The sequence below is a fragment of the Rhinoderma darwinii genome, chromosome 10, assembly GCF_050947455.1.
Source record: "Rhinoderma darwinii isolate aRhiDar2 chromosome 10, aRhiDar2.hap1, whole genome shotgun sequence".
NCBI lineage: Eukaryota > Metazoa > Chordata > Amphibia > Anura > Rhinodermatidae > Rhinoderma > Rhinoderma darwinii.
In genome coordinates, this window is record NC_134696.1 from 70,617,688 (window position 1) to 70,645,383 (window position 27,696).

The 27,696-nt window shown below is 45.1% G+C and overlaps 1 protein-coding gene across 1 annotated transcript in view; it reads left to right on the forward strand.

The window, feature by feature from the left end:
* Positions 1-24,493, forward strand: part of IZUMO3 (IZUMO family member 3) — a 91,108-nt gene extending 66,615 nt beyond the window's left edge. The window contains exons 2-4 of the mRNA XM_075840820.1: positions 6,327-6,392; positions 22,815-22,951; positions 24,464-24,493. Coding sequence (XP_075696935.1) covers positions 6,327-6,392; positions 22,815-22,951; positions 24,464-24,493 — 233 coding nt within the window. The remainder of the gene's footprint in view (positions 1-6,326; positions 6,393-22,814; positions 22,952-24,463) is intronic.
* The last annotated feature ends 3,203 nt before the right edge of the window (positions 24,494-27,696 follow it).

Sequence of the window (27,696 nt, forward strand, 5' to 3'; positions counted from 1 at the left end):
AAGTTTTATGCAGGTGTATTTCAAGTGTATTTCAGAGTGTATTATAAGTGTTTTATGCTCCGAAATAGGCCTGGATATAAGTTGTGTGAAAATGCCCTAAAAAGTTAATTAACACACAATAAAATACATGTCACAATTACACACTGAATGGAAAAACACTAAGGAAGACGGACATGGAAAAGGAGAGAATTGTTAGTCAGCAGTAACCATAACTATAGCAACCAAGGCAAATAAGATCATGGGGTGCATCAAAGGGGCATAGATGCACATAACAGGAACGAAGTTCTACCATTTTATAAATCTCTAGTAAGACCATACATGAAATATTGTGTACAGTTTGGGCACCAGTGCACAAGAAGATCATAGTAGAGCGTGAGCGGGTTCAAAGGCAGGTACTAAAGTAATACATGGAATTGGTGGACTACAGTACCCAGAAAGATTGACAAAATTTGGGTTACGTTTGGAAAAAATTAAGGTTGAGAGGTGACCTAATAACTATGTATAAATACATCAAAGGTGAATATGGAGATGACATGACAATATAGACATAGTTACATAGTTACATAGTTACATAGTTAGTACGGCTGAAAAAAGACACATGTCCATCAAGTTCAACCAAGGGAAGGGAAAAGGGAAGGAAAAATTTCTACACATAGGAGCTAATATTTTTTTGTTCTAGGAAATTATCTAACCCTTTTTTAAAGCCATCTACTGTCCCTGCTGTGACCAGCTCCTGCGGTAGGCTATTCCATAAATTCACAGTTCTCACTGTAAAGAAGCCTTGTCGCCTCTGCAGCTTGAACCTTTTTTTCTCCAGACGGAGGGAGTGCCCCCTTGTTTTTTGAGGGGGTTTTACAAGGAACAGGATTTCACCATATTTTTTGTATGTGCCATTAATATATTTATATAAGTTAATCATGTCCCCCCTTAGTCTTCTTTTTTCAAGGCTAAATAGGTTTAATTCTTTCAATCTTTCCTCATAACTTAAATTCTCCATGCCCCTTATTAGCTTCGTTGCTCTTCTTTGTATTTTTTCCAACTCCAGGGCATCCTTTCTATGAACTGGAGCCCAGAACTGAACTGCATATTCTAGATGGGGCCTCACTAATGCTTTGTAAAGTGGTAATATTACATCCCTGTCCCGCGAGTCCATGCCTCTTTTAATACACGACAATATCCTGCTGGCCTTTGAAGCAGCTGATTGACACTGCATGCTGTTATTGAGTTTATGATTTACAAGAACACCCAGATCCTTCTCAACAAGTGAATCCGCCAGTGTAGCTCCCCCTAGGACATATGATGCATGCAGGTTGTTGGTACCAAGATGCATAACTTTACATTTATCTACATTAAACTTCATTTGCCAAGTGGACGCCCAAACACTTAGTTTGTTTAAATCTGCCTGTAATTCATGAACATCTTCCATAGTCTGAACTATATTACATAGCTTGGTGTCATCTGCAAAAATAGAAATAGTGCTATTAATCCCTTCCTCTATATCATTAATAAATAAGTTGAATAATAGTGGTCCCAGCACTGAACCCTGGGGTACACCACTTATAACCGGGGACCATTCAGAGTAGGAATCATTGACCACAACTCTCTGGATACGGTCCTTGAGCCAATTCTCAATCCAATTACAAACTATATTTTCTAAACCTATAGTCCTTAATTTACCCATTAGGCGTCTATGGGGGACAGTGTCAAATGCCTTTGCAAAGTCCAAAAACACTAAATCCACAGCGACCCCTCTGTCTAAACTTCTGCTCACCTCTTCATAAAAACAGATTAGGTTAGTTTGACAACTTCTGTCCTTAGTAAAACCGTGCTGGCTGTCACTTATAATGCTATTTATTGTCACATAATCCTGTATATAGTCCCTCAATAGCCCCTCAAACATTTTCCCCACGATGGATGTTAAGCTTACTGGTCTATAATTACCCGGGGAAGACCTAGAGCCCTTTTTGAAAATAGGCACCACATTTGCCCTGCGCCAGTCCCTTGGCACTATACCAGTCACTAGAGATTCTCTGAATATTATGAAAAGGGGGACAGAAATAACTGAACTAAGCTCTTTAAGAATTCTAGGGTGTAACCCATCTGGTCCCGGAGCCTTGTGCACATTTATTTTATTTAATTTAGCTTGGACCATCTCTACATTCATCCAATTCAGTATATCAACTGATATATTAACAGCACTGGCACCGGCTACATCAGCTGCTCTTTCTTCTGTTGTATATACAGAGCTAAAGAACCCATTTAGTAACTCTGCCTTCTCTTGATCCCCTGTGATCAACTCCCCATTACCATTATCTAGGGGTCCTACATGTTCAGACCTTGGCTTTTTTGCATTTATATGCTTGAAGAATTTTTTAGGATTTGTTTTACTATCCTTGGCCACCTGCCTTTCATTTTGTATTTTTGCTAATTTTATTACATTTTTACATATTTTATTAAGCTCTTTATATTTTACAAAGGCTACAGCTGTACCCTCAGATTTGTATTTTTTAAATGCCCTTTTTTTGTCATGTATTGCCCCTTTCACAGAAGGTGTAAGCCATGTGGGGTTTAATTTGAGTCGTTTATACTTATTACCTGTAGGAATAAATTTTGCACTATAATAACTCAAAGTAGATTTGAAAATCTCCCATTTATCATTTGTTCCATTATTTGACATTAGTTCTTCCCAGTCTATATCCTGAATTGCAGCCCTCATCCTGGGGAAATTGGCTTTCTTAAAATTAAATGTTTTTGCCCTCCCAGCCTGCGTTTGTTTTTTACAGTATAGGTAAAATGTAACTATATTATGATCACTGTTACCGAGGTTTTCACGAACATTGACATTCCCAACAAGATCTGCATTATTAGAAATGACCAGATCCAACAGAGCTTCACCTCTAGTCGGGTCTTCCACAAACTGGCCCATAAAATTTTCCTGCAACAGGTTGAGGAAATGTCTCCCCTTTGCAGTTGAAGCCGAACCATGACACCAATTAATATCCCGGAAATTAAAATCTCCCATTATCACTACAGTACCCGCCTGTGCAGCCCGCTCCATCTGTTTATATATCTGACCTTCCATCTCCTCAGTTATATTGGGGGGTCTATAGATTACACCAAAAGTAATTTTTTCAGTGTTTACCTCCCTTTCTAGTTCCACCCACAAGGTTTCAACCTCCTCACAGTCTTCACCCACTATTGTCTCTTTCACACTCGCCTTCATATCACTTCTCACATACAGACATACACCACCACCTTTCCTATTTGTCCTGTCTTTACGAAAAAGTGTAAAACCCTGTAGATTTACAGCCCAGTCATGTGAAGAGTCCAGCCATGTTTCAGCAACACCAACTATATCTATATTTTCTTCCAGTATCAAGGCCTCCAGCTCCCCCATTTTGCTTGCTAGACTTCTGGCATTTGTGAACATACACTTTAACTTGCCTGTCAGTTTTTCACTTTTATTATCAGAAATGTGATTTGACATTAATCGGTCCTTTTTATTTACACTGATGTTTTGTAACGAAAGGATCTCCTTATCTTGTTGTCTAGTCCTCTCCCCACATTCTGTTTCTCCCCCCACCAATATAGTCTGACCCCTCTCTAACCTGGCTACCCCTTTTTTTTCTACATTGACCTCCCTCCTCAGCCCTAGTTTAAATACTCCGCCACCCCAGCTAGAATTCTCTCCCCCAGCACAGCGGACCCCCTTCCATTTAGGTGCAAATCATCTGCAGAATACAGTTTGTACCCCAATGAAAAGTCAGCCCAGTGCTCTAGGAACCCAAATCCTTCTCCTCTACACCAAGACTTCAGCCATGCATTTAACTCCCTAAGCTCCCGCTGTCTTTCCTGTGATGCGCATGGCACAGGCAGTATTCCTGAGAATACAACCTTGGAGGTCCTTCCCTTCAGCTTGTAGCCTAGTTCTTTAAAATTATTCTTAAGGCTCCTCCACCTACCATTTATTCTGTCGTTGGTACCGACATGGACCACGACAGCTGGATCATCACCAGCCCCTCCCAGCAATTTGTCCACCCGTTCCACCACATGCCGAACCCTGGCACCAGGGAGACAGCAAACCATTCGGTTGAGGCGGTCATGGCGACAAATTATTCTATCCGTCTTCCTGATTATAGAATCCCCTACAACTATCAATTGTCTTGGCTTGCCTGCATTACCATCCCACCGACTACTAGCTGGGCTGTTCTCCCGGCTGTTAGGGAGATCAGTATCCACTAGGGCTGCCTTTTCTGAGACTGACACCCTCGCATCATCACCCAACCTGGCAATTTTGCTTGGAATGCCAGAAACCGGATCGGCCTTCCTTGTCTTTGACCCCTTTCTACTGCCCCTAACTACATTAACCCAGCTACTTACCTGATCCTGCTCACCCATGTCTTCACCCTCCAGTTCTAACCCACTAACTGCATGCTCTGTGAGCAGCAAGCTCCGCTCAAAATTGTCTATCCTCCTCAGTGTTGCATTCTGCTCCTCCAGATCTCTAATACGAGCTTCCAGGTGAACAACATGCTCACATCTGCCACAGAGATATTCACCCTGGAACTCCGGCTCCAGTCGTGTATACATATGACAAACTGTGCACTGAAGAAAACCTCCAATCTTGCTATCCATTATCCAAGTTACACCAAAACAGCGAACAATTGTCAAAGAAAAAGAAGAGTACTTACTGGGGCTTCAACTCCTCTTTTCAACTCCGGTTTTAGAACTCCACTTAGTTCACAGCCACTTAAACCACCAAGCTCAGAAAGAGCAAGCTCAAAATGAGGTCTGCTGACTAATTTATACCACCTGTGTCCAGTTAACCCCTTCCCCCTCGTCAGCTGTTCAGCTGGAACGAATCTGCAAGGGAAAAAAAAAAAAAAAAAAAATTACAAATTTTTTTTTTTAAATTGTGTGAGTTTTTGCTATCTTCTATTTGCTAGCAATCAAAACAGATTCACAAACACAGAAATACAGCAACACAATACAGAAGTACAGCAACACAATCCGGTTTTAGAACTCCACTTAGTTCACAGCCACTTAAACCACCAAGCTCAGAAAGAGCAAGCTCAAAATGAGGTCTGCTGACTAATTTATACCACCTGTGTCCAGTTAACCCCTTCCCCCTCGTCAGCTGTTCAGCTGGAACGAATCTGCAAGGGAAAAAAAAAAAAAATAAAAAAATTACAAATTTTTTTTTTTAAATTGTGTGAGTTTTTGCTATCTTCTATTTGCTAGCAATCAAAACAGATTCACAAACACAGAAATACAGCAACACAATACAGAAGTACAGCAACACAATCCGGTTTTAGAACTCCACTTAGTTCACAGCCACTTAAACCACCAAGGACTAACTTTAACAAGAGAGTAATCCACTACGTATAGAGAAAATAAGGTTTCTACACAAACATAGAAGGGGATTTTTTACTGTAAAAGCAGTGACACTATAGAACTCTCTAATAGAAGAAGTTGTTATAGTGAATTTACTGAAAGTGTTCAAAAGGAGCCTGGTTGCCTTTCTATAAAGTAATGTTAAAAGTAAAGTTATGGGCACTAGAGCACTAGAGATGGGTGGTTGATGCAGTAATTTAATCTCCTCACTATATTTGGAGTCGGAAAGGACTTTGTACCTTAAAATTAGTCAAATTGGCTTCTGCCTGCTCTATACTCTCCTCTGTATCAACATTGAAGGAGCATTGGTTATTCTAGATGGATTTATAGATCATCAGCCTTGTTAACTCTGTGATTTAGAGACATTCTTTGTCTGCATGGAGCCAGTGTCCACACAATGCTATACTGTACTTACATATAACCATATAGTGCCCAGCAAGTGCCATAATTTGCTCGCATAAAGTCAAACAGTACCAACAGAGTGTCCAAATTGCCCAGATGTATCATGGATTATAGTGCCCATTCACTGCCTACAATGCCCAAATAATGCCTACAGGTCCAACTTTCCCCTCCTTCATAAAGCAGACACCACATAACTCCTCCTCCTCTTCATTCCTACCTTCATTGAACTCTTATATACAGTGATTCCCTCCTATGCTGGCAGCTGCCTTTAAAGCTAATAATGGGTTATTGATATTACTAGTTTTAATATATTACTAAAAAATGCTTCTCCTGAATATCAGGATCTGGCGGGATTGGGAGGCATGGGGGAGGTTTATCCCATAACCCCCAACCTTGCATATGTGTATAAATGCTGGTATAAAAATATTGATATGTGCCTTAACAAAATCCTAGATGTTCCAGATTCAGAGTAAAAAATAAAATAAAAAATACAGGAATAGTATCAGTTGTTATATGCTTATCTCCCTCAGATATACGAAGTGTTGCAAAACTGAAGAAGATGGTTTTTGACAATCTGAGAGGAAGTAAATTTAACGGTAAGAACTTATACGGGTTGGCCAGGAAAAAAATATTTTCTAAAAAGTGTCCCCCAGCCTTGGTTTGCCTTTCTTAAAACCCCCTACTAACCTTCTAACCAGTTTCTGTTTGATCTCGTCACTGCTGCTCTTTCTGTTTGTTTACATCCCTTGCTATTTGTTTACATCCCTTGCTTCTGGTCCTGGCTGTTTCCTGTATTGTAACACATTGTGATCCACAGTATCTCAGATATTTGCATACTGCCACGCCCTCTATGTTCACAGGGTTATTGCCGTCTCTAATTACAGTCACCAGCTCCCTGGACAGTCACACACACCCAGTAATTATCACACGATGGGGATGTGGGTTATATACAGGGATGATGGGGGGTTATACACAGGGATGATGGGGGTTATATATAGGGATGATGAGGGCTACATACAGGGATGATGAGGGCTACATACAGGGATGATGGGGGCTACATACAGGGATAATGGGGGTTATAAAGAGGGATGATGTTATATACAAGGATAATGGCGGTTATATACAAGGATGATGAGGTAATACACAGGGATGATGGAGGTTATACACAGGGATGATATAACTTCACCCTCCCTGTATGTAACCCCCATTATCCCTGTGTATTATTTAATCATCCCTTTATATAACCCCCATCATCCATGTGTTTTACCTCATCATCCCTGTATAAAAACCCCATCATCCCTGTGTATTACCCCATCAGTCCTGTATATTACCTCATCATCCCTGTATATAACCCCCATCATCCCTGTGTATTACCCCATTATCCCTGTATATAACCCCATCATCCCTGTGTATTACATCCTCATACCTGTATATAACCCCCAACATCCCCGGCGACGCGGGGGGGAGGCAAAGGGGCGATGCGAAGGAGGGAGCGACGCGCGGAAAGGAGCAACGTGATGCGTGGGCATTGCATGAAGTGAAAAGGACGGGTATTATAAGCGGAATCCAAACGGAGGAGGGGGTGTGGGCGACCATAGTAGATTGGCATGCAGTACGGCAACTCCGAGAGAGAAAAGAAGGGGGCGTGTATTAGCAGAGACAACATTCCCTGTCTTTGCTCAGTCAGCACTTCCAGCAGAGCAGAGGCAGGGTGCGTCATCAACTAGGTTTACAGGCAGTGGACTGGGAGGATGTTTCAAAAGCTCTTCAGAGCTCTGCCTCTGGTCCCACTGCCAGTAAACCTAGTTGATGACGCGCCGTGCCACTGCTCTTCCGGAAGTGCCGGCTGAGCATAGACACAGAACATCAGAGTAAGTGAAAAATTGACTCTTAGGGCACTCACATGACCGGACATTAGAAGTAAGTAACGCCACAAGCTATAAACAGTCGTTGTATTAGGAAGTTAATTGTACATGTCACATTAAGTTAAAATAGAAATACAATTTATTCCTGGACAATCCCTTTAAATATCTAAAATTTTGCATGGTTTCCATCACAATTTGTTTTTATTTATTGATAGTTGTAGGAACCTCACACTGATTTGTCTTTGACGACATAAATGAGCTATGACATTCTGTTCCCAACACTGCTGAGTTCCATTGCTGCTCATCCATCCACTGGACTGGATCCACCCTTATCCTTCTGCACTTACATTGTGGCTGTGATCATAGATAAGCAGTTTGAGTGCGTGTGATCATAAGAATGCTTCCAGGGTTGAACAGCATGCTTAACACGTCATAGTTCCCTGATGACAGGTTTTTCCGAGAGGAAACAAAAATTTGCTAAACGCAGGGAAATATTGCTCACCTGTTATATCCCTAGTTGCTCCGGTTGTCCCGCAAGTCTTTGTTAGCTGTCCTGCAGTGATGGCAAGCCAGCTCCCCACACGTGACCACTGCATCCCCGCTGAGGCCTTAGGCTGGGTTCACACGACCTATTTTCAGACGTAAACGAGGCGTATTATGCCTCGTTTTACGTCTGTAAATAGGGCTGCAATACGTCGGCAAACATCTGCCCATTCATTTGAATGGGTTTGCCGACGTACTGTGCAGACAACCTGTAATTTACGCGTCGTCGTTTGACAGCTGTCAAACGACAACGCGTAAATAGACTGCCTCGGCAAAGAAGTGCAGGGCACTTCTTTGCCACGTAATTTGAGCTGTTCTTCATTGAACTCAATGAAGCACAGCTCAAGATTTACGAGCGTCTCAGACGGCTCGCAAAATGCGAGGAGGAGCATTTACGTGTGAAACGAGGCAGCTGTAAACAGTCTGTCTTTTCACACGTAAATGCCTCTCATCGTGTGAACATACCCTTATCTTTATTGAAAACCCCAAATTCATATAAAAGTGAAAAAGTTTCAAAGCAGCAATTTACTTCCATGTTCAAAACTGCATGAATTTATTTCTTAAATAATACACTCCTCAACATTGCTACACCAATAAGGAAAAGTTTTGGAATTGTGGAAATCACAGGATCGATAGACTTGATAATGATATGCAAATGATAAAAAAAAAAAACGGAAAGAAAATATTCCAAATATCTTCAATTATTCAGTATTGAATATAGTTTTGCCATGCTGAATGCACTTGGGCACGTAAATCATCAAGATCGGCTGCTGGCAGCTCCCTTTGCAATTGCCGACCAATGACGTCCCAGATGTGCTTGATGGGAGACAAGTCCGGAGACGCTGCAGTCCATGTTAGAAAGTTAAGGCCACGCAGGCTGCTCACAGTAGCATGAGCAATATGTGACCTGGTATTGAAAAATGGCTTCTGGGACACTTTGGAGAAATGGCTGCACCACTGGCTCCACAATCAGAACAATGTAACAACGAGCTGTTAGTGTACCAGAAATGAAGACTAGAGGTGTCTGGCTACCATACATTATGCCACCCCATCCATAATCCCGGGAGTAGAATCGGTGTGACGTTCCCCTGTGAAGGCCTCTTCATGGCATTGCCTACATGGTCTCCAGCCAAATCTACGGCTATCATTGAGTCTGAGACAAAAGCGTGACTTATCTCTGAAGCGTATAGACCTCCATTCCAGCCTCCATTGCCATCTTGCTGTGCACCATGATAGCCTGTGAGAGCGGTGTTGTGTGGTCAATGGAACACCTGTAGCTGGACATCTGGCTCGTAGCCCAATGTCATACAAATGCATTTTGATGGTTTGTGTAGACACTGGTTGCCACCTTAGGCTTGGGATATGACGATCAATTTTATTTGCAGTACAGAATGGATCCGTCTGTGCAGAGGTTCGCATCCACACACCTGTTGCTGTCATTCCCGTTCATTGTTTTCTCCCAACCTTCGGGACATGCAACGTTGAACAGTGCTAACTTCTCAGCCTAGGCGCGTATTGATCTGCCAACCAAGGTGTCTCAGTTCACGGATTCTGTCCCTCTCAGTTTGTGACAAGTGGTGATAACTGGAACATCGATGAACAGGAGGCATCGCACAATCATGCCACACCACATAATCTGAATTTTGAGGTTTCATGTGGCTAAAAAACCTTGCTTCCAATCTGGCTTTTATGCCTCCCACATGCCACAGATTGGAGCTATTTGATTATTTGCAGATCTTCCTCAATATGCATAACCTTACAACTTGCCCTTCTTGGTGGTGCAATTTCAATGTTGAGGAGTGTATTTAATAAAATTCAAAGTCATCTTGTGCAAAAATGTATAATTACTATTTATAGGAATAGTTTGTAGAGAATGAACAGATTATAGTATAGACTTCCACTTCACCTATTAGTGTTGACAATGCTGAGTGGCCCAAATTATGAGAACAGTCAGAGAAGCATCACTTATTGCAACACTGGTGGTGGGACTTCTGCATGCTGCATGTGACCTCTGTGCAAATGGTCAAACCAAAATATAATGCTCCGTACTCACTGCTGCTGTGATATTAGATCTATAGATACTATGGGAGTTTATCAACCTCTCCATGCCAATTTTCCAGCATAGAAAAGTTGAAAAGGGGCCTAAAAGTGGCAATTTGCAATTACATAGGGGCATAGCTATGGGGGGGGGGAGTCAGGCGGGGCCCCGTGTGCAACTGGGAGGGACGGTAGGGGGGGTGCCGGGCCGGTAGCAGGTACAATTGACTACTCCTCCTGGAGCGAAATCCCCTCTGATGTCCCTATCCATATATGGACAGTGATGTCAGGTGCCCCTCCTCCAAGAGAGGAATCATACCGCCCATCCGTCCTGGGCGACCTGGCCCGCAGTCAACTGTACCTGAGCCCTCAGGACGCAGATACAGTTGAACTTAATGCTGAAGCAAGGCACACTAAGCTCCCTGCTTCAGCTTTAGTTTACAGCAGAGGAGCAGAGGGAGCTCCTCCGCTTGCCGAGGACTCCCCAGGCACAGCGCTACTTAGAGCTCTGTGCCCGGGGAAGCCCCTGACGTCACTGTTCATATATGGACAGTCACATCAGTGGCTTCTCCTGGAGCGGAATACCCGGCCATAGGGTCAGCAATGGGGATTCCGCTTCAGAGGAGCCACTACTGTCACTACTCCTGTAGCGGAACCCCCTGCCGTAGTGTTGGCAACAGAGATTCGGCTTCAGAGGAGCTGACATCAGTGGCTCCTCTAAAGCGGAATCCCTGTTGCTGATGCTATGGCAGAGGATTCAAGATGCTGCAAGAGTAGCCCCTGACGTTACGGTCCAAATATGAAGTAACATCTAGGAGCAGAATCCCCAGCCTATGCTCTGGCTGGGGATTCCGCTCCTAGAGGGAGTCCCAATGGCGCTATCTACAGGGACGTGGTGCTATCTTAAAGGGAGTGTGGCACTATCTACATGGGCATTGTGGCACTAGCTATGTGGGCACTGGCACTAAGTACATCTAAGGGCACATTATACTGTATTGGGCAGTTATGGGGGCATTTTACTGTATGGGGACATCTAAGGCAGCATTATACTGTATGGGGGCAGCTATGGGGGCATTATACTGTATGGGGTAGCTGTAGGGGCATTCTACTGTATGGGGCAGCTGTGGGGGCATTCTACTGTATGGGGCAGCTATAGAGCACTATACTGTATTGGGGTATCTCTGGGGGCATTAAGCTGTATGGGGTAGGTTTGATGGCTTTATACTGTATGGGGAAGTTTTAGGGGCATTAAGCTATATTAGAGCAGCCAAAAGTGCATTATGCTGTATGGGGGAATTTGATTGGGCATTATACTGCATGTTGGGAGGTATGGAGTAATCCCCAGCCAAATCATTGCTGACACTCTTCCCGGGGATCCCGCTCCTGAAGAAGCCCCTGACGTCACTATCCGTATATGTACAGTGTCATCAGAGGCTATTTTAGGGAGACCCAATGGCGCTATGTGCAGGGAGGAGGGGGTGTAGTGCTATCTACAGAAGGGTGTGTGTGGCACTATTTACAGACGGCTGTGTGGCAGTATCTACAAGGGTGTATGTGTGGCACTATCTACAAGGGAGATGTGGTGCAAAATCTACAAAGGGGTGTGTGTCGCACTATTTACAGGGGGCTGTGTGGCACTATCTACAAGGGGGGTGACTATCTAGAGGGCACTGTGTCACTATCTACAGGGGGCTGCGTGGCACTATCAACAGGGGGCTGTTTGGCACTATCTACAAGAGGAGGTGTGTGGCACTAACTACAAGGGGGGTGGCACTATCTACAAGGGTCTGTGTGTGGCACTATCCATAAGGGGGGTGTGTGGCACTATCTAAAAGAGGAGGCTGTTCATTATGTCACCATATTGTCTCATTGGCCTCAGTTATACAATCCGTTTTAGTCTTGCACTGACCTTTTTATTTATTTTCTTTTAATTTATTGTTATGTTAACTCCCTTATATAGCTATATTGCTTGTAAAATTTACAAATGGTTTTATTCTCGAGTTACATAAAAAAAATATGGAAAAAATATTACATGTAGGGGTGGCATGAGGTGAGCAGATGAATTCAATACAGGCTCTCACTTCTATTCTTTTACTGTAAATCCAACAATACAACTATTGTATGATTCTCCTACTTTGGGGAGCCGACAAGGAGGAAACTGAGGTTGGGGATGTCGATCCCACTGGAGCCCCCCTGAGAGAGCTTGTGCCTGATCCTACGTTACCCGCTAGGATGGAGACGCACTTCTGACAGTTACAGCGGGGGCTACTACGAGTATTTTCAGGGGTAAGAGTTACACTCCCACCCCCTGACTGCGCGGTGAGTATCAGAATTACTGCTCGAACCTTCTGGCACTGCTGCGGGTCCTGGCGGCGATAACTGCTACTTTTTGCGGCCTAACTCTCCCACCCTCAGCTGGCACCAATAAGAATCGGACACGCCTAGGAACGCAAACAAAGTTTAGGGTACAGATGCGAGAGTCTATCCGTTATTTGTCCATCAACACTTCCTGGGTTGTTTGTCACTCTGTCCCTTTAAGTATTGTCTGCTCTCCATAAGGTAACTTTTCATACACTTACACAGTTTAGCACACTTCTCTACTCAACATTGCACACATATTCTCTGTATCTTCAGCTCAGGGAAACGGTTTTCAACAGGCAAAGAAGAGGAGCAACGGTGAGAGAATGATACACTATTCCAGATTATTCAGCTAACACAAATTACACAGGACACTTATCTCAGGTGCTGGCCAGCTCCAAGGCTTTTCTCTCTTCCAATACAGCTTCTTCCTCTGGCACCTCCTCTGGTGTGCTCTAATCTCTTCCCCCACAACGCTGGCTCCCTGCTCTCTGTGTCCTGGCTTCTCTCTGCATCCTCTCTCTTTCTCCACCCTTGTCACATGGCAAACACTGTCAGACAGCTCTGTCTCTTCAGTAACTGGTCCTGCAGTGACACCTAGCGGCTGCTACTAACATGGCAGGCATACACCAGATAACACATATAGTAGGTACAGATAAAACATAAGCATTCATTACTCCAGTCAAGAGGGAACACAGAATGAAAGTACCACTAAACATGAAAGATGCACAGGGAAGACAGTGCAACTTAACCCCTTCCCGACATTTGCCCTATGGATACGCCATGGAAAGCCATGACTTCACGCAAATTGCCGTATCCATACGCCAAATGTTTGGCACCGACTCAGAAGCTGAGAAGCATGGAAGCTGCTCAAGATCCGCCCGGCGGCGGATCCTGATCGGCTTCCGTACCCGCCGGCAAGGTGGCGCCGGCTCAGAAGTTGATCCGGTGTAATCAGCGGTGGAAGTCAGCTGTATGTTACAGCTAACATCCACCTGTAATGGCAGAAACCGGAGCTAGTTACGATCCCTGCCATTACCCCTTCGATGCAGCAATCGAAAGCGATTGCTGCATCTTAGCGGTTGCTAGCAGATCGCCAGCCCTGACAGGCAATCAGGACTGGCGACTGCTGTTATGGCAACAGGAGACACAGTGGCCTCCTGCTCTACCATTACGGAAACCGATTAGGCCCCACTGGGAGGCGGAGCTTAATCAGCTTGCCGTCAGTGAATAACTGATAGCAGGGCCGCCATCAGGAATTTCAGGGCCCCCTACAGCTAAATTTTCTGGGCCCCCCTACCGTGGCACCGCCTGTTAACGGTACTCCGTCCAGCACTATATCATGGTACCCAGGGCCGCCATCAGGGGGGGTATTAGGGGTACTCATGTGAGAGGCCCGGCCAAACCTAATTGAAAGGGGGGCCCGGCAAACTGCCGCGACTTGCCTTTGGTAGAAAAAAAACAGTTTTTTTCACCAAAAGAATGTCATGAGCTGCGGGCCCCCCTTTCAATTAGGGTTGGCCGGGCCTCTCACATCAGTACCCCTAATACCCCCCCTGATAGCGGCCCTGGGTAGCATGGGGGCCGTCAAACACCGCCGCCCGTGCGACCGATCGCGTGCACCCGCAAACTCCCGCGCATGCGCACCGGCGACCGCCTGGAACCGCGCACCGAATTTTGAGGCAGATTTTGACCTGCCCACACAATCTTGCCGCGTTTGTTGCCCGCGGCGATTGAGGACAGCAGACAAAAAACGCAGGGAAAAATGCATTTTCTGCCTCCCATTGATTTCGATGGGAGGTCAGAGGCAGAACCGCGGCAAGAAAGGACGTGCTGCTTTTTCTTTTTTCCGCGACTTACTCCCATTGTGTCGGCAAGATAGTGTGGGCAGGTCAAAATCTGCCTAAAAATTCTTTAAGGAATTTTGAGGCAGATTTTTTTTTGCCTGCAAAATACTGTGTGAACAGGGCCATACATGATCAGCACTTTGAGATAATTTACTCACTGTGTCAGAAGAGCTGCTCCCACTCCAGTCCTCTTCCGGCGATGTCTTCCAGGCGAGGTCTTCGGTCCAGACGTCCAGTCCTTCACCTCCAGCCAGGCTCCAGGTACGTTTTGTCCATGTGTGTCCGCGGCTGCGCGCGGTCTCGAGTGCGGGCGTTCGTGGGTGCGTGCTCGCGAGTGCGCACGCGCGGGAGTTTCCATGTGCGTGCGATCGGGTGCGCGCGCGCGGGCGGACGGTTTGACAGCCCCCCATGACGAGGGGAGGGGAGGGCGCCCGCAGCAGCAGCTCACAACATTCTTTTGGTGAAAAAAACGGGCCCCATTGCAGGGGCCCGTTTTTTCCTACCAAAAGAATGTCACGGCAGTTGCCGGGCCCCCCTTTCAATTAGGTTTGGCCGGGCCCCTCACACCAGTACCCCTAATACCCCTGATGGCGGCCCTGGTCTCAGCATACTACTGCTGTCTACTGGACTCCTGCCGGTGCTTCAATTTAATTTCTGCAGCCCCCATTCCCGTGATATGGCGAGATGTTGACGCCCTTTTGGCTTGTAAGCGATTCATTGCCATATTTGGCACACAAAAAAATGGGGGCAATATCATGGGAACAAGTTGGTGTAAAAAATTAAATGAAAGCACCGCTGGAGTCTAGGAGACAGCGGTAGTAAGGTGACACTTTCTATATCCTAGTGACAGGTCCTCTTTAAAAGCTGTAATTGAAACAAAGTATGTCGTAACCATAATGTACCTTGGTTAGGTGTGTCCAAAAAATTATTTGTAACATAAATAGACTCAATAATTTTTCATTGTAAAGAACATTAAAGAAAATGCATATGAAAGGCACACCTGTTTACTACAATGTGCTTAAAGGTGTTGTCAATTCTTATGATGTCACTGAAACCAAGGTGTGTGTCCTCCTCATTCACGAGATCTGTGTGGTTCCTAGTTGCCAGACCACCAACAATCTGATTTTTCTAATGTTTAATGTAATGTACATTTTTTTTTACTAATTCTTAACCCCTAGGCGCACCAGGACGCAACTGTACGTCCCTGCTGCCAGTGTCATAGCGCACAAGGACGTACAGTTGCTGAGTTTTTCCCGATGCACACTGTCGGCGACAGTGTGCACCGGGAACCAGGAGGTCAGCTGTCGCCGACAGCTGACACTCCACTCTTGCAGACCAGCGGTCCTTTGCCGCTGGTTTCGGCGAATTAACCCCTTAAATTCGGCGATCAGGTGCAATTGCTGAATTTTGGGGGTTTCTAACATATCAGCAGACCCCGGTCCGAAATCGTGGGGTTTGCCAATAGTTACTATGGCAAACGGAAGCCAAACAATGGCTTCCGGGTCTGCCATGGACGGAAGCCCATCAGGACCAACCTTCGGCTGGTCCTGATAGGCTTCCTGTCAGAGTGACAGGAAGTCACTGTGTCGTTCCCGATGGCACACTGTCGGCGACAGTGTGCATCGGGAACTTGGAGATCAGCTGTCCCCGACAGCTGACACTCCAGTGTTGCCGATCAGTGGCTCATCGCCGCTGATTTCGGCAATTAACCTGTTACATGCGGGGCTCGATTGCGATCTCCGCATGTAGCGGGTTTGTAGCGCATCAGCAGCCCCCATGCAATCGTGGGGGCTTCTGATGCTTGTGATGGCACCCGGAGGACAAACAACGGCCCCCAAGTCTTCCATGTATGTCAGCCTATGAGGATCAGCCTCTGCTGATCCTCGTAGACCAACTGTCAGAGTGACTGTGACGTCACACTGACAGTTGGAATACGTTACACTACCTAGGTAGTGTAATGTATTCTAGCAGCGATCAGAGCTGCAGGTCAAAAAAATAAAGTGTAAAAAGTAAAAGAAAAGTTAATAAACAAAAATATAAAGTGTAAAAAGTAAAAAAAAGTTAATAAAAATGCTTTATAAAAGTGTAAAAAGAAGTTGTTTTTTTCCTATAATAAGTCATTTATTATAGGGAAAAAATGAAAACGTTAAAAAAAGTACACATATTTGGTATCACCGTGTTCGTAACGACCCAAACTATGAAACTATAATGTTAATTTTTCCGCACGGTGAACGCCGCACACAAAATAAATGGAAAACTATGTCAGCATCGCTATTTCTTGGTCACCACCCCTCCCAAGATATAGAATAAAAAGTGATCAAAAAGTCGCATTTACCCCAAAATCGTACCAATAAAAACTACAACCCGTCCCGCAAAAAACAAGACCTGCCACAGCTTTTTTGACGAAAAAATAAAAAAGTTACGACTGAGAATAGCGTGTCCCAGAAAATAAATTATTTTATAGAAACGTCATTTTATTGTGCAAACGCTACAAAACTTTTAAAAAAGCTATACACATATGGTATCGCTGTAATCGTACCAACCGGCAGAATAAAGTAAAACGTAATTTATTGCGCACGGTGAACGCTGTAAGAAATAAAGAATTGAAAGTGCCAAAATCGTTGTTTTTTGGTCACCTTACCTCTAAAAAAGATCCTGTGGGGTCAAAATGCTCACTATACCCCTAGAAAAATTCCTTGAGGGGTGTAGTTTCCAAAATAAGGTCACTTTTGGGGGATTTCCACTGTTTTGGTCCCTCCGGGGCGTTGCAAACCCGACATGGCACTAAAAACCAATCCAGCAAAATCTGCGCTCCAAAATCCAAAAGGCGCTCCCTCCCTTCTGAGCCCTGCTGTGTGTCCAAACATCAGTATACGACCACATATGGGGTATTGCTGTAATCGGGAGAAAGTGGTTTACTAACTTTGGGGTGCTTTTTCTCCTTTATTCCTTGTAAAAATGAAAAAATTCTATGTTTCCACAGAAAAATAGGTGCTTTTCATCTTCACAGACAAATTCCACTTGTTCCAGATTGTTTTCTCGTGAAATGTTGTACTTCATGTTAGTAAAAAATTTGGTCGATAAATTCAATATTTATGATTGAAAAAAAACAAAACCCCTCAAAAAATTCATCTATGGGTTTTGACCCCACAGGTGTTTCATAGTTTTTATTAGAATTGGTAAGTGAAAATAAGAACAATTTTTTTTTTTCAATAAGATGTAGCATTGGCTAAAAATTGTGGTCATAAATGTTTTTTTTATTAGAAATTAATTAACCCTTTCTGTACTGATTCATTTTTTGCTTTTTCATTTTTCCCTCCCCGCTTTCCAAGAGCGGTAACTTTTTTATTTTTTCATCAATAGAGTGGTGTGAGGGCTTATTTTTTTTGCGGGAGGAGTTGTAGTCCCTATTGACACCATTTAAAGTCCCATGAAATCTAATGGGAAACTGAAAATAAAATTCTTTGCACGCAGAAATTGGAAAAAACTGAGATTTTTAAATTCTTTTTTGTGTTTTGTTTTTTTGCTTTCACTGTGCGGTAAAAACGACAACTTAAATTTTTTTCTGTGACTCAATACAATTACGGTGATACCAAATTTATATATTTTTTTTAAAACATTTTTGTTTCACCACATTCCGAGAGGCATACGTTTTTTTAAATTTTTGGTCGATTGAGAGGTGTGAGGGCTTATTTTTTGCAGGACGATCTGAAGTTTCTATAGGTGCCATTTTTTGGTACATACAACTTTTTGAGCACTTTTTATGAATTTTTTATTAGAGCTATGGTGACCAAAAAACAGCAATTTTTGCGTTTTAAATGCTTTATTTTTTATGACGTTCCCCATGTGAGTTAATTAATGGTATATCCACTAAATTCTGCAAAAAAAACTGTGAGGTCAAAATGTTAACTATACCCCTAGAAAAATGCCTTGAGGGGTGTAGTTTCCAAAATGGGGTCACTTTTGGGGGGTTTCGACTGTTTAGGAACCACAAGACCTCCTCAAACCAGACATGGTGCCTAAAATATATTCCTAAAAAAAGGAGGCCCCAAAATCCCCTAGGTGCTCCTTTGCTTCTGAGGCCGGTGCTTCAGTCCATTAGGACACTAGGGCCACATGTGGGGTATTTATAAAATCTGCAGAATCTGGGCAATAAATATTGAGTTGCGTTTCTCTGGTAAAACCTTCTGTGTTACAGATTTTTTTTTATTACAAATGAATTGCGGCAAAAAAAATGAAATTTGTAAATTTCACCTCTACTTTGCCTTAATTCCTGTGAAACGCCTAAAGGGTTAAAACACGTTCTGAATGTGGTTTTGAATACTTTGAGGGGTGCAGTTTTCAAAATGGGGTGATTTTTTGGGGGATTCTAATATATAAGGCCCTCAAAACCACTTCAGAACTGAACTGGTCCCTGAAAAAATGGCCTATTGACATTTTCTTGAAAATATGAGAAATTGCTGCTAAAGTTCTAAGCTTTGTAACGTCCTAGAAAAATAAAAGTACGAGAAAAAAAATGATGCAAACATAAAGTAGACATATGGGGGATGTTAACTAGTAACTATTTTGTGTGGTATTACTATCTGTTTTACAAGCAAACACATTTAAATTTAGAAAAATTTTAATTTTTGCACATTTTTGCTAAAACTTGAAGTTTTTCACAAATAAATATTGAATTTATCGAACAAATTTTTTCACTACCATAAACTACAATATGTCACGAGAAAACAAACTCAGAATCGCTTGGATAGGTAAAAGCGTTCTGGAGTTATTACCACATAAAGTGACACATGTCAGATTTGAAAAAATCGGCTGTGCAACAAGGCCAAAACAGGCTGTGTCCTGAAGGGGTTAAGTCATGTAAAGAAGAATTCAATGTTGCTGTTAAATTGCATTTATAACATTTAAAAGATTACAAACATTATAAAAATCACTATTATAGTTCATGCAGATTTCCGTGACAAGTAGATGATACCCCGCTTATTAGAAATCAAGCAACATAGGGACAATCCGTTGCTGTATCTTGTATCTCACACAATATTATCCCTATCTAGTTATTTTGTTGCTTCAAACTTTAGAAAATATGTGTAAACACTGTTCATAAAGACTTGTTAAAGCAACCCTCCAGTCCTCTCAAAAAAAATAAGACTTAACTTACCTAGTGTGCATCCCTTGGTTTTTCTCTCTCTGTTGTCTCGTTCTCAGTCCCCATTGTCTTCCATCCAACATGGCCGCTGCTGACTCAGACTTGCACAGGGAGCGATGTCTGCATATCTGAGACAATCCTCCTACTCCTTTACTGCCATGTGAAGAGTCAGTAGCGATGGACCAGCGCTGACGTCATCAGCGCTGGTCCATTAGAGGGTGGTGAAGGAGGTGAGATCGTGTCTCAGACATGCAGACTATGCTGCCTGTGCAAGTCTGCGGCAGCGGCGGCCATTTTGGATGGAAGACAATGGGGGCCGAGCACGAGGCAACGGAGAGAGAAGAACCAACAAGATGGGCACTAGGAAAGTTAAAAATCATTCTACTATCACTAGTTTATTTTTTTGTGCGGAACCTGGAGGGTCGTTTAACTAGAGGCCCCTTCGCCTTTTTTTTTTTAGACACAGCTCAGGTGTTTTGTTTGATATTTCAACACATCAATAATTAAACGAATATACATGCAGTATAAGTTCTACATAGTGCCAATTTGGGAGCGATACAGTGTCTGATAAAGCCAAAGGACCATTGTGATTTATTTAGCGCTAAGCTCACTTCATTGTAGGGTTTAGTGGAAGTCCCAGCAGTCCGTCCTTCCTTGATCAAACAATGACTGCATATCCTTGCAATATGCAAATATTGTCTATGGCAAGGGTCTCAAACACACGGGCGTCATGTGGCCCCTGAGGCTGTCATCTGTGGCCCGTGGGATACCGAAGCTCCCTCAGAAGAGGTGAGAGCAGGCTGAAGGAGGAGCATGCTGGTGCTCCTTCATGACGTCATGAAGAAGCGCAGTGACTTTCCTGCACTGCTGGATCGTTGGTGGTAGGTGAGCAATGGCCACACATCCCCCTGTAGATAGCACCCGCCCTGTTGACAGCGCTACACCCCCCTAACTGTAGTTAGCTCCATTGGGGCTTCCTCTAGGAGTGTGGAATCCCCAGCTAGAGTATTGCCGATGCTTGGGCCGAGATTCCACTGCTGGAGGAGCCACTGAAGTTACTGTCCATACATGGACAGTGACTTCAGTGGCTCATCCAGCAGAGGATTCCCCGGCCCGAACATCTGCAACACTCTGGCTGGGGAATCCGGTCCAGGTGGATCCCTTGGCGTCAGTGTCCATATATGGAAAGTAACTTTGGGGGCTACTCCAGCAGAGGAATTCCCGGCCCGAGCGTCGGCAAAGCTCTGACCGGGGAATCCGATCCAAGAGTGTCACGTAGGGTTCGTGGACCCACTGAGCCGTACCACCTTGGCGGTATGGCAGCAGGCCTACAGGGCGCAGGTTAAAGTCTATAGTACTTATAGGGTACCTGTGGCTGCTCGGACAGTAGCAAGGCAGGCTCGGCTGGGAATAGGCAGCAGGCAGACGTCAGGCGTGGTGAAGCAGGACAGGCGTGGTATACAGTACAGCACGACTCTGGCTGAGCACGGCACACTTCCAGGATAGCATGGGATACAGGTAACAGGAACACACTAGGAGACCATCGCATAGACAAACTTAGGGTACGACAACAATGCTCAGGCATAGAAGCAAGGGGCTGAACCCCTCTTATAGTCCAGGGCACTCATAGTATGGGATTCAGCCGAGGTAAGTGGAAGTGAGTGCTAGCGTCTCCTAAGGAGGAGACTGGGGCCAGAGCTCGCCGACCCATGGGTGCGGCCATCAGGGGGCGAGTAAACCTGACAGCCCACAGCCACAGAAATGATAGTATCCCCCTGATACGCCCCCTCTTCTTGTAACCAGAGTGAGAGAGAAACTTCTTCAGAAGAGTAGGGGCATTGAGGTTCTCCTCTAGTACCCAGGACCTCTCTTCAGGACCAAACCCTCTCCAATCCACCAAATAAAAAGTCTTTCCTCTCACTCTCTTGGTGTCCAAGATCTCCTTAACCTCGAAGGTGTCTCAAGGGCCGCTGGAGGCAACCGGAGGGCTTGGAGTCTTGGTAAAGTGGTTCAGAACCACTGGTTTCAGGAGAGAAACATGGAAGGAGTTGGGGATCTTGAGGGTAGGAGGCAGCCGAAGCTTGTAGGCGACAGGGTTGATCTGCTGCAGGATCTCGAAGGGACCGAGGAACCTGGGAGCAAATTTATACGACGGCACCCTCAGTCAAATATTCCTGGAGGACAGCCATTACCGTGGTGCAAGCACATCTCAGACAAAGAAAATAACCGCACCCAAAAAAAAAACGCCCAAGCATTGGATTAAAGGAAGAAACTCAGTGACTAGTTAGATTGAATACTATTATGCTCATTCAAGTTTCAGAAAGAAAGTATGGTCGGTGTTATAACGTACATACGATCCAGGTACACCCGATGCACGCCCAATTGTTGCTAAAAAACGCATATTAGAATCGCATGCCGAAAACATCGATATAAATATCGATATAATAACACCCGGGCCAGCCATAATACGCATGCTGTATAGATTTTAATTCATCCAGAGAAATTCTTGTAACACTGAATATATGGCAGAAATATATTCGCCACCAGCAAACAGAGCCACTTAGAGATATCAGACGAGGAGTACAGGTTGTTTTTTTGTTTTTTTTGGTGCGGTTATTTTCTTTGTCTGAGATGTGCTTGCACCACGGTAATGGATCTTTGTAGTAGTAAATGTCCGCCTGGAGATCTCCAAGGTAACGTGGGACGCTGTAGCGTCCAAGGTAAAGCTGATTGGCAGCTAGAAAGGAGGCTCGGCACTTATCCCGCAACGTCATTAATTGACGTGTTCACTGCGGGTTGGTGCCTGGCCGAAGCCACGTCAGTAGAGTGGGTGGGCTTTGGCCTGTCAAATAGACCGGAACTTCGCCGGCGCGTGTGCGGCCAATGCATTAGAGTCGTACACGCGCCGTGAGGTTTAACCAGCAAACAATTGTGCTAAACGGCAGAAAACAGTGAAATAATAATTATACCGAAAGAATCGATAATCCCTGATGATGTGTCACTTGCATGTGTGGCACTGAAACACGTTGGATTGTCTGTAGTCAGTGAGGGGTGTCAGTAAAATATATCATAAGGGGAGAGGCTTTGCTTGGTGTTTGGAACAACATTATCACATTAGTATACCTCTCTTCATTACTGACCGCCCTATCTGAGCCTGTTGTACTGTATTTAGGGCTAGGATAGCTCATTTTAATGAATTACCCATTAAACAAAATTTTTCAGATCTGCAGAAAGTCTCCAAAAGCTGTGTCAGCAGCTGGCACCTCGGACGTAACAGGGACCGGGAGAGGAATTTGTGTGTGCTGGCCATAGACAATAAAGAACGGTTTCTTCTGTGTGGACTCGCTGGTGTGATTATTGTAAGAAAACTCCGCCCACGGAAGCAACTGTACCCAGTCATCATGCTGCTTGGAGATGAAGTGGCGTAGGTAGTTCTCCAAGATCTGATTGATCCTCTCGACCTGACCATTGGACTGAGGACGGTAGGCTGAGGAAAATTCCAACTTTATACCTAGGAGTCCGTAGAGGGCTCTCCAGAACTTCGAGGTGAACTAAAATCCCCGATCAGACGCAATATGCTGCGGCAAGCCGTGCAGGCGGAAGATGTGTTGGATGAACAGATTGGCCAGCAGAGGAGTAGAAGGAAGACCGGTCAGAGGAACGAAATGGGCCATCTTTGAAAATTGATCCACCACCACCCAAACAGTACTGCATCCGGCAGAGAGAGGCAGGTCCGTAATAAAGTCCATAGCTATATGCTGCCAGGGTGCATTGGGCACAGGCAATGGCTGGAGCAGACCAGCAGGTCTGGAGTGAGCGACCTTGTTGGCTTCACATACTGAACAGGAAGAAACAAAGTCCATAATGTCCTTGGGCAGCGTGGGCCACCAGAAATGACGAGCAATCAGATCCCGGGTCTTACAGGTCCCCACGTGACCTGCCAGTCTAGAGGAATGTCCCCAGTGGAGGATTCTTCCACAGTCAGCCAGGTGCACAAAAGTCCTCCCTGGAGGAATGTCCCCAACTTGCAGGGGATTGACAGAGACATTGCAAGATCGGTCAATAATGTTTTGTGGAATCTCCATGGTGTCTTCTCTCTCAAAAGACCTGGACAAGGCAACGACCCTCACATTCTTGTCGGCCGGACGATAAGGGAGCTCATACTGGAACCTTGTAAAGAACAGTGACCACCTGGCCTGACAAGGGTTCAGCCGTTGGGCCGTCTGAAGAAAGGTGAGGTTCTTATGGTCCGTAAAAATCAGGATGGGATGAGCTGTGCTCTCTAGTAGATGTCTCCACTCCTTCAAAGCCAATTTGATGGTCAGTAACTTCCGATCCCCAATCGAGTAGTTGCGTTCTGTGGAAGAGAAGAGCTTAGAAAAATATCCACATACCATTGACTTGCCCTTGGAGCCTCTCTGGACCGAGGATACGTCCACCTCCAACGAGAACTGTAGAGAAACATCTGAATAATGGAGGATAGAGGCTGAGGTGAAGGCACTCTTCAGACTATTGAATGCGTACTTTGCCTCGGGAGTCCACACCTTGGCGTGCATGCCCTTCTTAGTGAGGTTAGAGATAGGGGAAGTCAGTGAGGGTCCATCACGGGTGTTAAATGCAGTCTTCCATTCACCACCCTGATTAATCCGGACTAGGTTGTAAGCCCCACGCAGGTCTAATTTGGAAAAAATCTTGGCACCACGTATACGATCAAACAGTTCTGAGATCAGTGGCAACGGATATAAATTTTTCACCGTGATCTGGTTGAGACCTCGGTTGTCAATACAAGGACCAAGAGAAAGAAGAACCCGGCTCCTGCCAGTGAGAAAGACTTCCGTATGAAGCCCCTCTCCAAGTTCTCTTTCACATAGGTGGACATGGACAGATTCGTTGGCAAGTAGAGAGGATATACCCTACCACGGGGAAGGGATGCAGCAGGAATCAGCTCGATAGGGCAGTCATACGCCCGGTGTGGAGGCAATGTCTCTGCATCCCTCTTGCTGAGGACGTCCGAAAATGCAATCCTGCCAATGACCGAGGCAGCGAGGGTTGAGCTGTACTAATCTGCACCAGGCATCGGCCTTGACACTTTGGGGCCCAATGGAGAAACTCTCCAGAATTCCAGTCCAGGACTGGGGCATGTAGTTGGAGCCAAGGCAGGCCCTGCAACACAGTGTTAACATCTTTGGATAAGACATAGAACGGACACTATGGTCACTGGTATGGACAATTTAGACGGAAGTCCTTTCTTACCCAAGGTTGTCTCTCCTAGCAACCCTAGGCTTTGGGATTTTTGGGGACACAGATGCACAAGATGGCCACCGAGGCCGCAATATAGACAGAGTCCCGAAGTGCGTCTGCGTTGTCTCTCCTGGGTGGATAGCTTTCACTGGTCCATCATCACAGACTCCTTAGGAGGATCGACATCTGAAGACAGCAGGGGTTGCTGCAAAGTAGGGGCTAGACTATGAAGGCCTCCCTCCCGACGAACCTCTTGGAGGCGTTCTCGGATCTGCTTTTAGCGACACTTAAACTGGAAAACTGGATTGTTAAAATAAGCACGTGGAGTATACTCGCAAATTTACGGTAAGTTTAAACCTATTATTATAGCAATGTAGTATTGTTATAGTAATGTAGTATTGTTATAGTAGTTCAAATAGCTAATTCATTAACAACAATTTTGTATTGTATCAAAATTGAAAGTAATGCAGCCCGTCAACTTCACATTTTTTCTATGTGCGGCCCATTTACCCGTCCCAGTTCGAGACCCCTGGTCTACAGTAAGAAAACAAATTAAATCCTTATTCCATGTGTCAACCCTAATTTTTAACACTACAATACAGAAAATGTAGATAAATAGAGAATTACTTTGAGTCGGTTTGAAGCCCCCAATTAGGCTGGGTTCACACTGAGTTTTTTGCAGGAGGAAAATCTGCCTCAAAATTCTGTTTGGCATTTTTGAGGCAGATGTTCCTCTGCCTGCACGCCGATTTTCGTTGCGTTTCTCGGCACGTTTTTTGCCCGCGGCCATTGCACGCCACGGGCATAAAACGCCGCAAAATATGCTTTCTCTGCCTCCCATTGATGTAAATGGGAGGTCAGAGGCGTAAACGAAGATAGGGCATGTCCCTTCTTTTTCCCGCGTGCCGGTTTTTCCGCTCGGGAGAAAAAACGCCTCCGCCTCCCATTGAATTCAATGGGAGGCATTTTCGCCCGTTTTTTGGGGCGTTTTCCGACGCGGTTTCCGTGTCAAAAAAAAACTCTGTGTGAACTGGCCCTTAGAGTTATTTCTGGTTTTATGGCAATTAGGCAAGCATCACACACGCAGATTTTGGTGCAATTTTTTTTAGCCAAACGCAGGAGTGGACACAAAAGACAGGAGATGCATGATTTGGCTCAAAAACTGCACCGTAAACTGCATTAAAATTGTGTGTGATCCTGCGTGATACAGTGCTTAGCTTGCTACCCTTTTACAGATTATGTTTGTAGGGCAACAACCACTGGCGTAGCTATAGAGGTCGCAGCGGTCGCAATTGCGACTGGGCCCGAAGCCAGGGGGGCCCACGGCCCCCCGCACCACATCAATAAAAAGTTACTATAGTAACTCGGGCCGCGGGCCCCTGTTACTATAGTAACAGACTGTACTTACCTTCCTGGTTCCGGATCGCAGCAGAGGTCCTGACGTCAAGCGCTGTGCGCAGCGCATGACGTCACAGCGGTATGCGCCGCGCACAGCATCGAGACGACAGAACTACCGCCGCGGCTGAAGAGGAAGGTAAGATTAGCCCTGACTGGCGGGTTCCGACTCCCGGGACCCGCCAATCAGCTGTTTTGAAGGGGCCGCAGCACTCGTACGAGAGCTGCTCCCCTTCATTCCGGTCACTTCATTCCGGTCACACTGTGAATCCGTGTCGGCGATTTACAGTGTGAGCGAGTAGTGAAATGAAGGGGAAGCAGCTCTCGTACGAGTGCTGCGGCCCCTTCAAAAAAGCTGATTGGCGGGTCCTGGGAGACGGACCCCGACACATCAGCTAATGATGGCCTATCCTGTGGATAGGCCATCAATGTTTAGGGACTGCACAACCCCTAAGCCTACGATGTAGCAGGCTTAGGGGGCCTCCCATTGAGGGAGGTCAGAGGCGGAACAGTGGCAAGAAAGGACGTGCTGCTTTTTCTTTTTTCCGCGACTGGCTCCCATTGATTTCCGATTAAATCAATGGGAGGCGGTTTTGGAAGTTTTTTGGTGCTGATTCTGACGCAGTGTCCGAGTCAATATCAAGGCCCAAAAACTCTGTGAACTGGGCCTTATTGTTAGGGCTTATTCAGACGAACGTGTAATACGTCCGTGCAACGCGCGTTATTTTCACGCGCCTCGCACGGACCTATGTTACTCTATGGGGCCGTGCAGACTTTCAGTGATTTTCACGCAGCAGCGTGTGTCCGCTGCGTAAAACTCACGACATGTCCGATATTTGTGCATTCTTCGTGCATCACGCACCCATTGAAGTCAATGGGTGCGTGAAAATCACGCCCAGCACTTCCGCAGCAGTATAAACTATCAATGAAAACAGAAAAGCACCACGTGCTACAAACATACAGAGTGTCATAATGATGGCGGCTGTGCGAAAATCACGCAGCCTCGCATCATACGATGCTGACACACGGAGCTGTTATGGACCTTTTGCATGCGCAAAACGCCACTTTTTTGCGCGCGCAAAAAGCACACGCTCGTGTGAATCCGGCCTTAGGATAGGAACACACTAGGCATGAACACTGCAGATTTTATGCAACACATTTTATTGTGGACAATCCGCAGCGTATTACAGTCGCAGCAGAGTGGGTGAGATTTGAACAAATCTCATCCACACGCTGCAAAAAAAATTGAACCTGCAGTGTGGCTTTTGGCTTTTTAAGCCGCAGCATGTCAATTTATTCTGTGGAATCGCCGCTCCTCTGTTGCGGAAATGCTGCGGTTCTGCCGCAAAAATCACAAATGAGAAAAAAAAAAAGGCACTTTTTTAAATGTATAAAAAAGTTTAGACTTTAGATACAGGACCCCAGCACACAGTAATCTTATACAGTATAAGATTACTGTCTGCTGGAC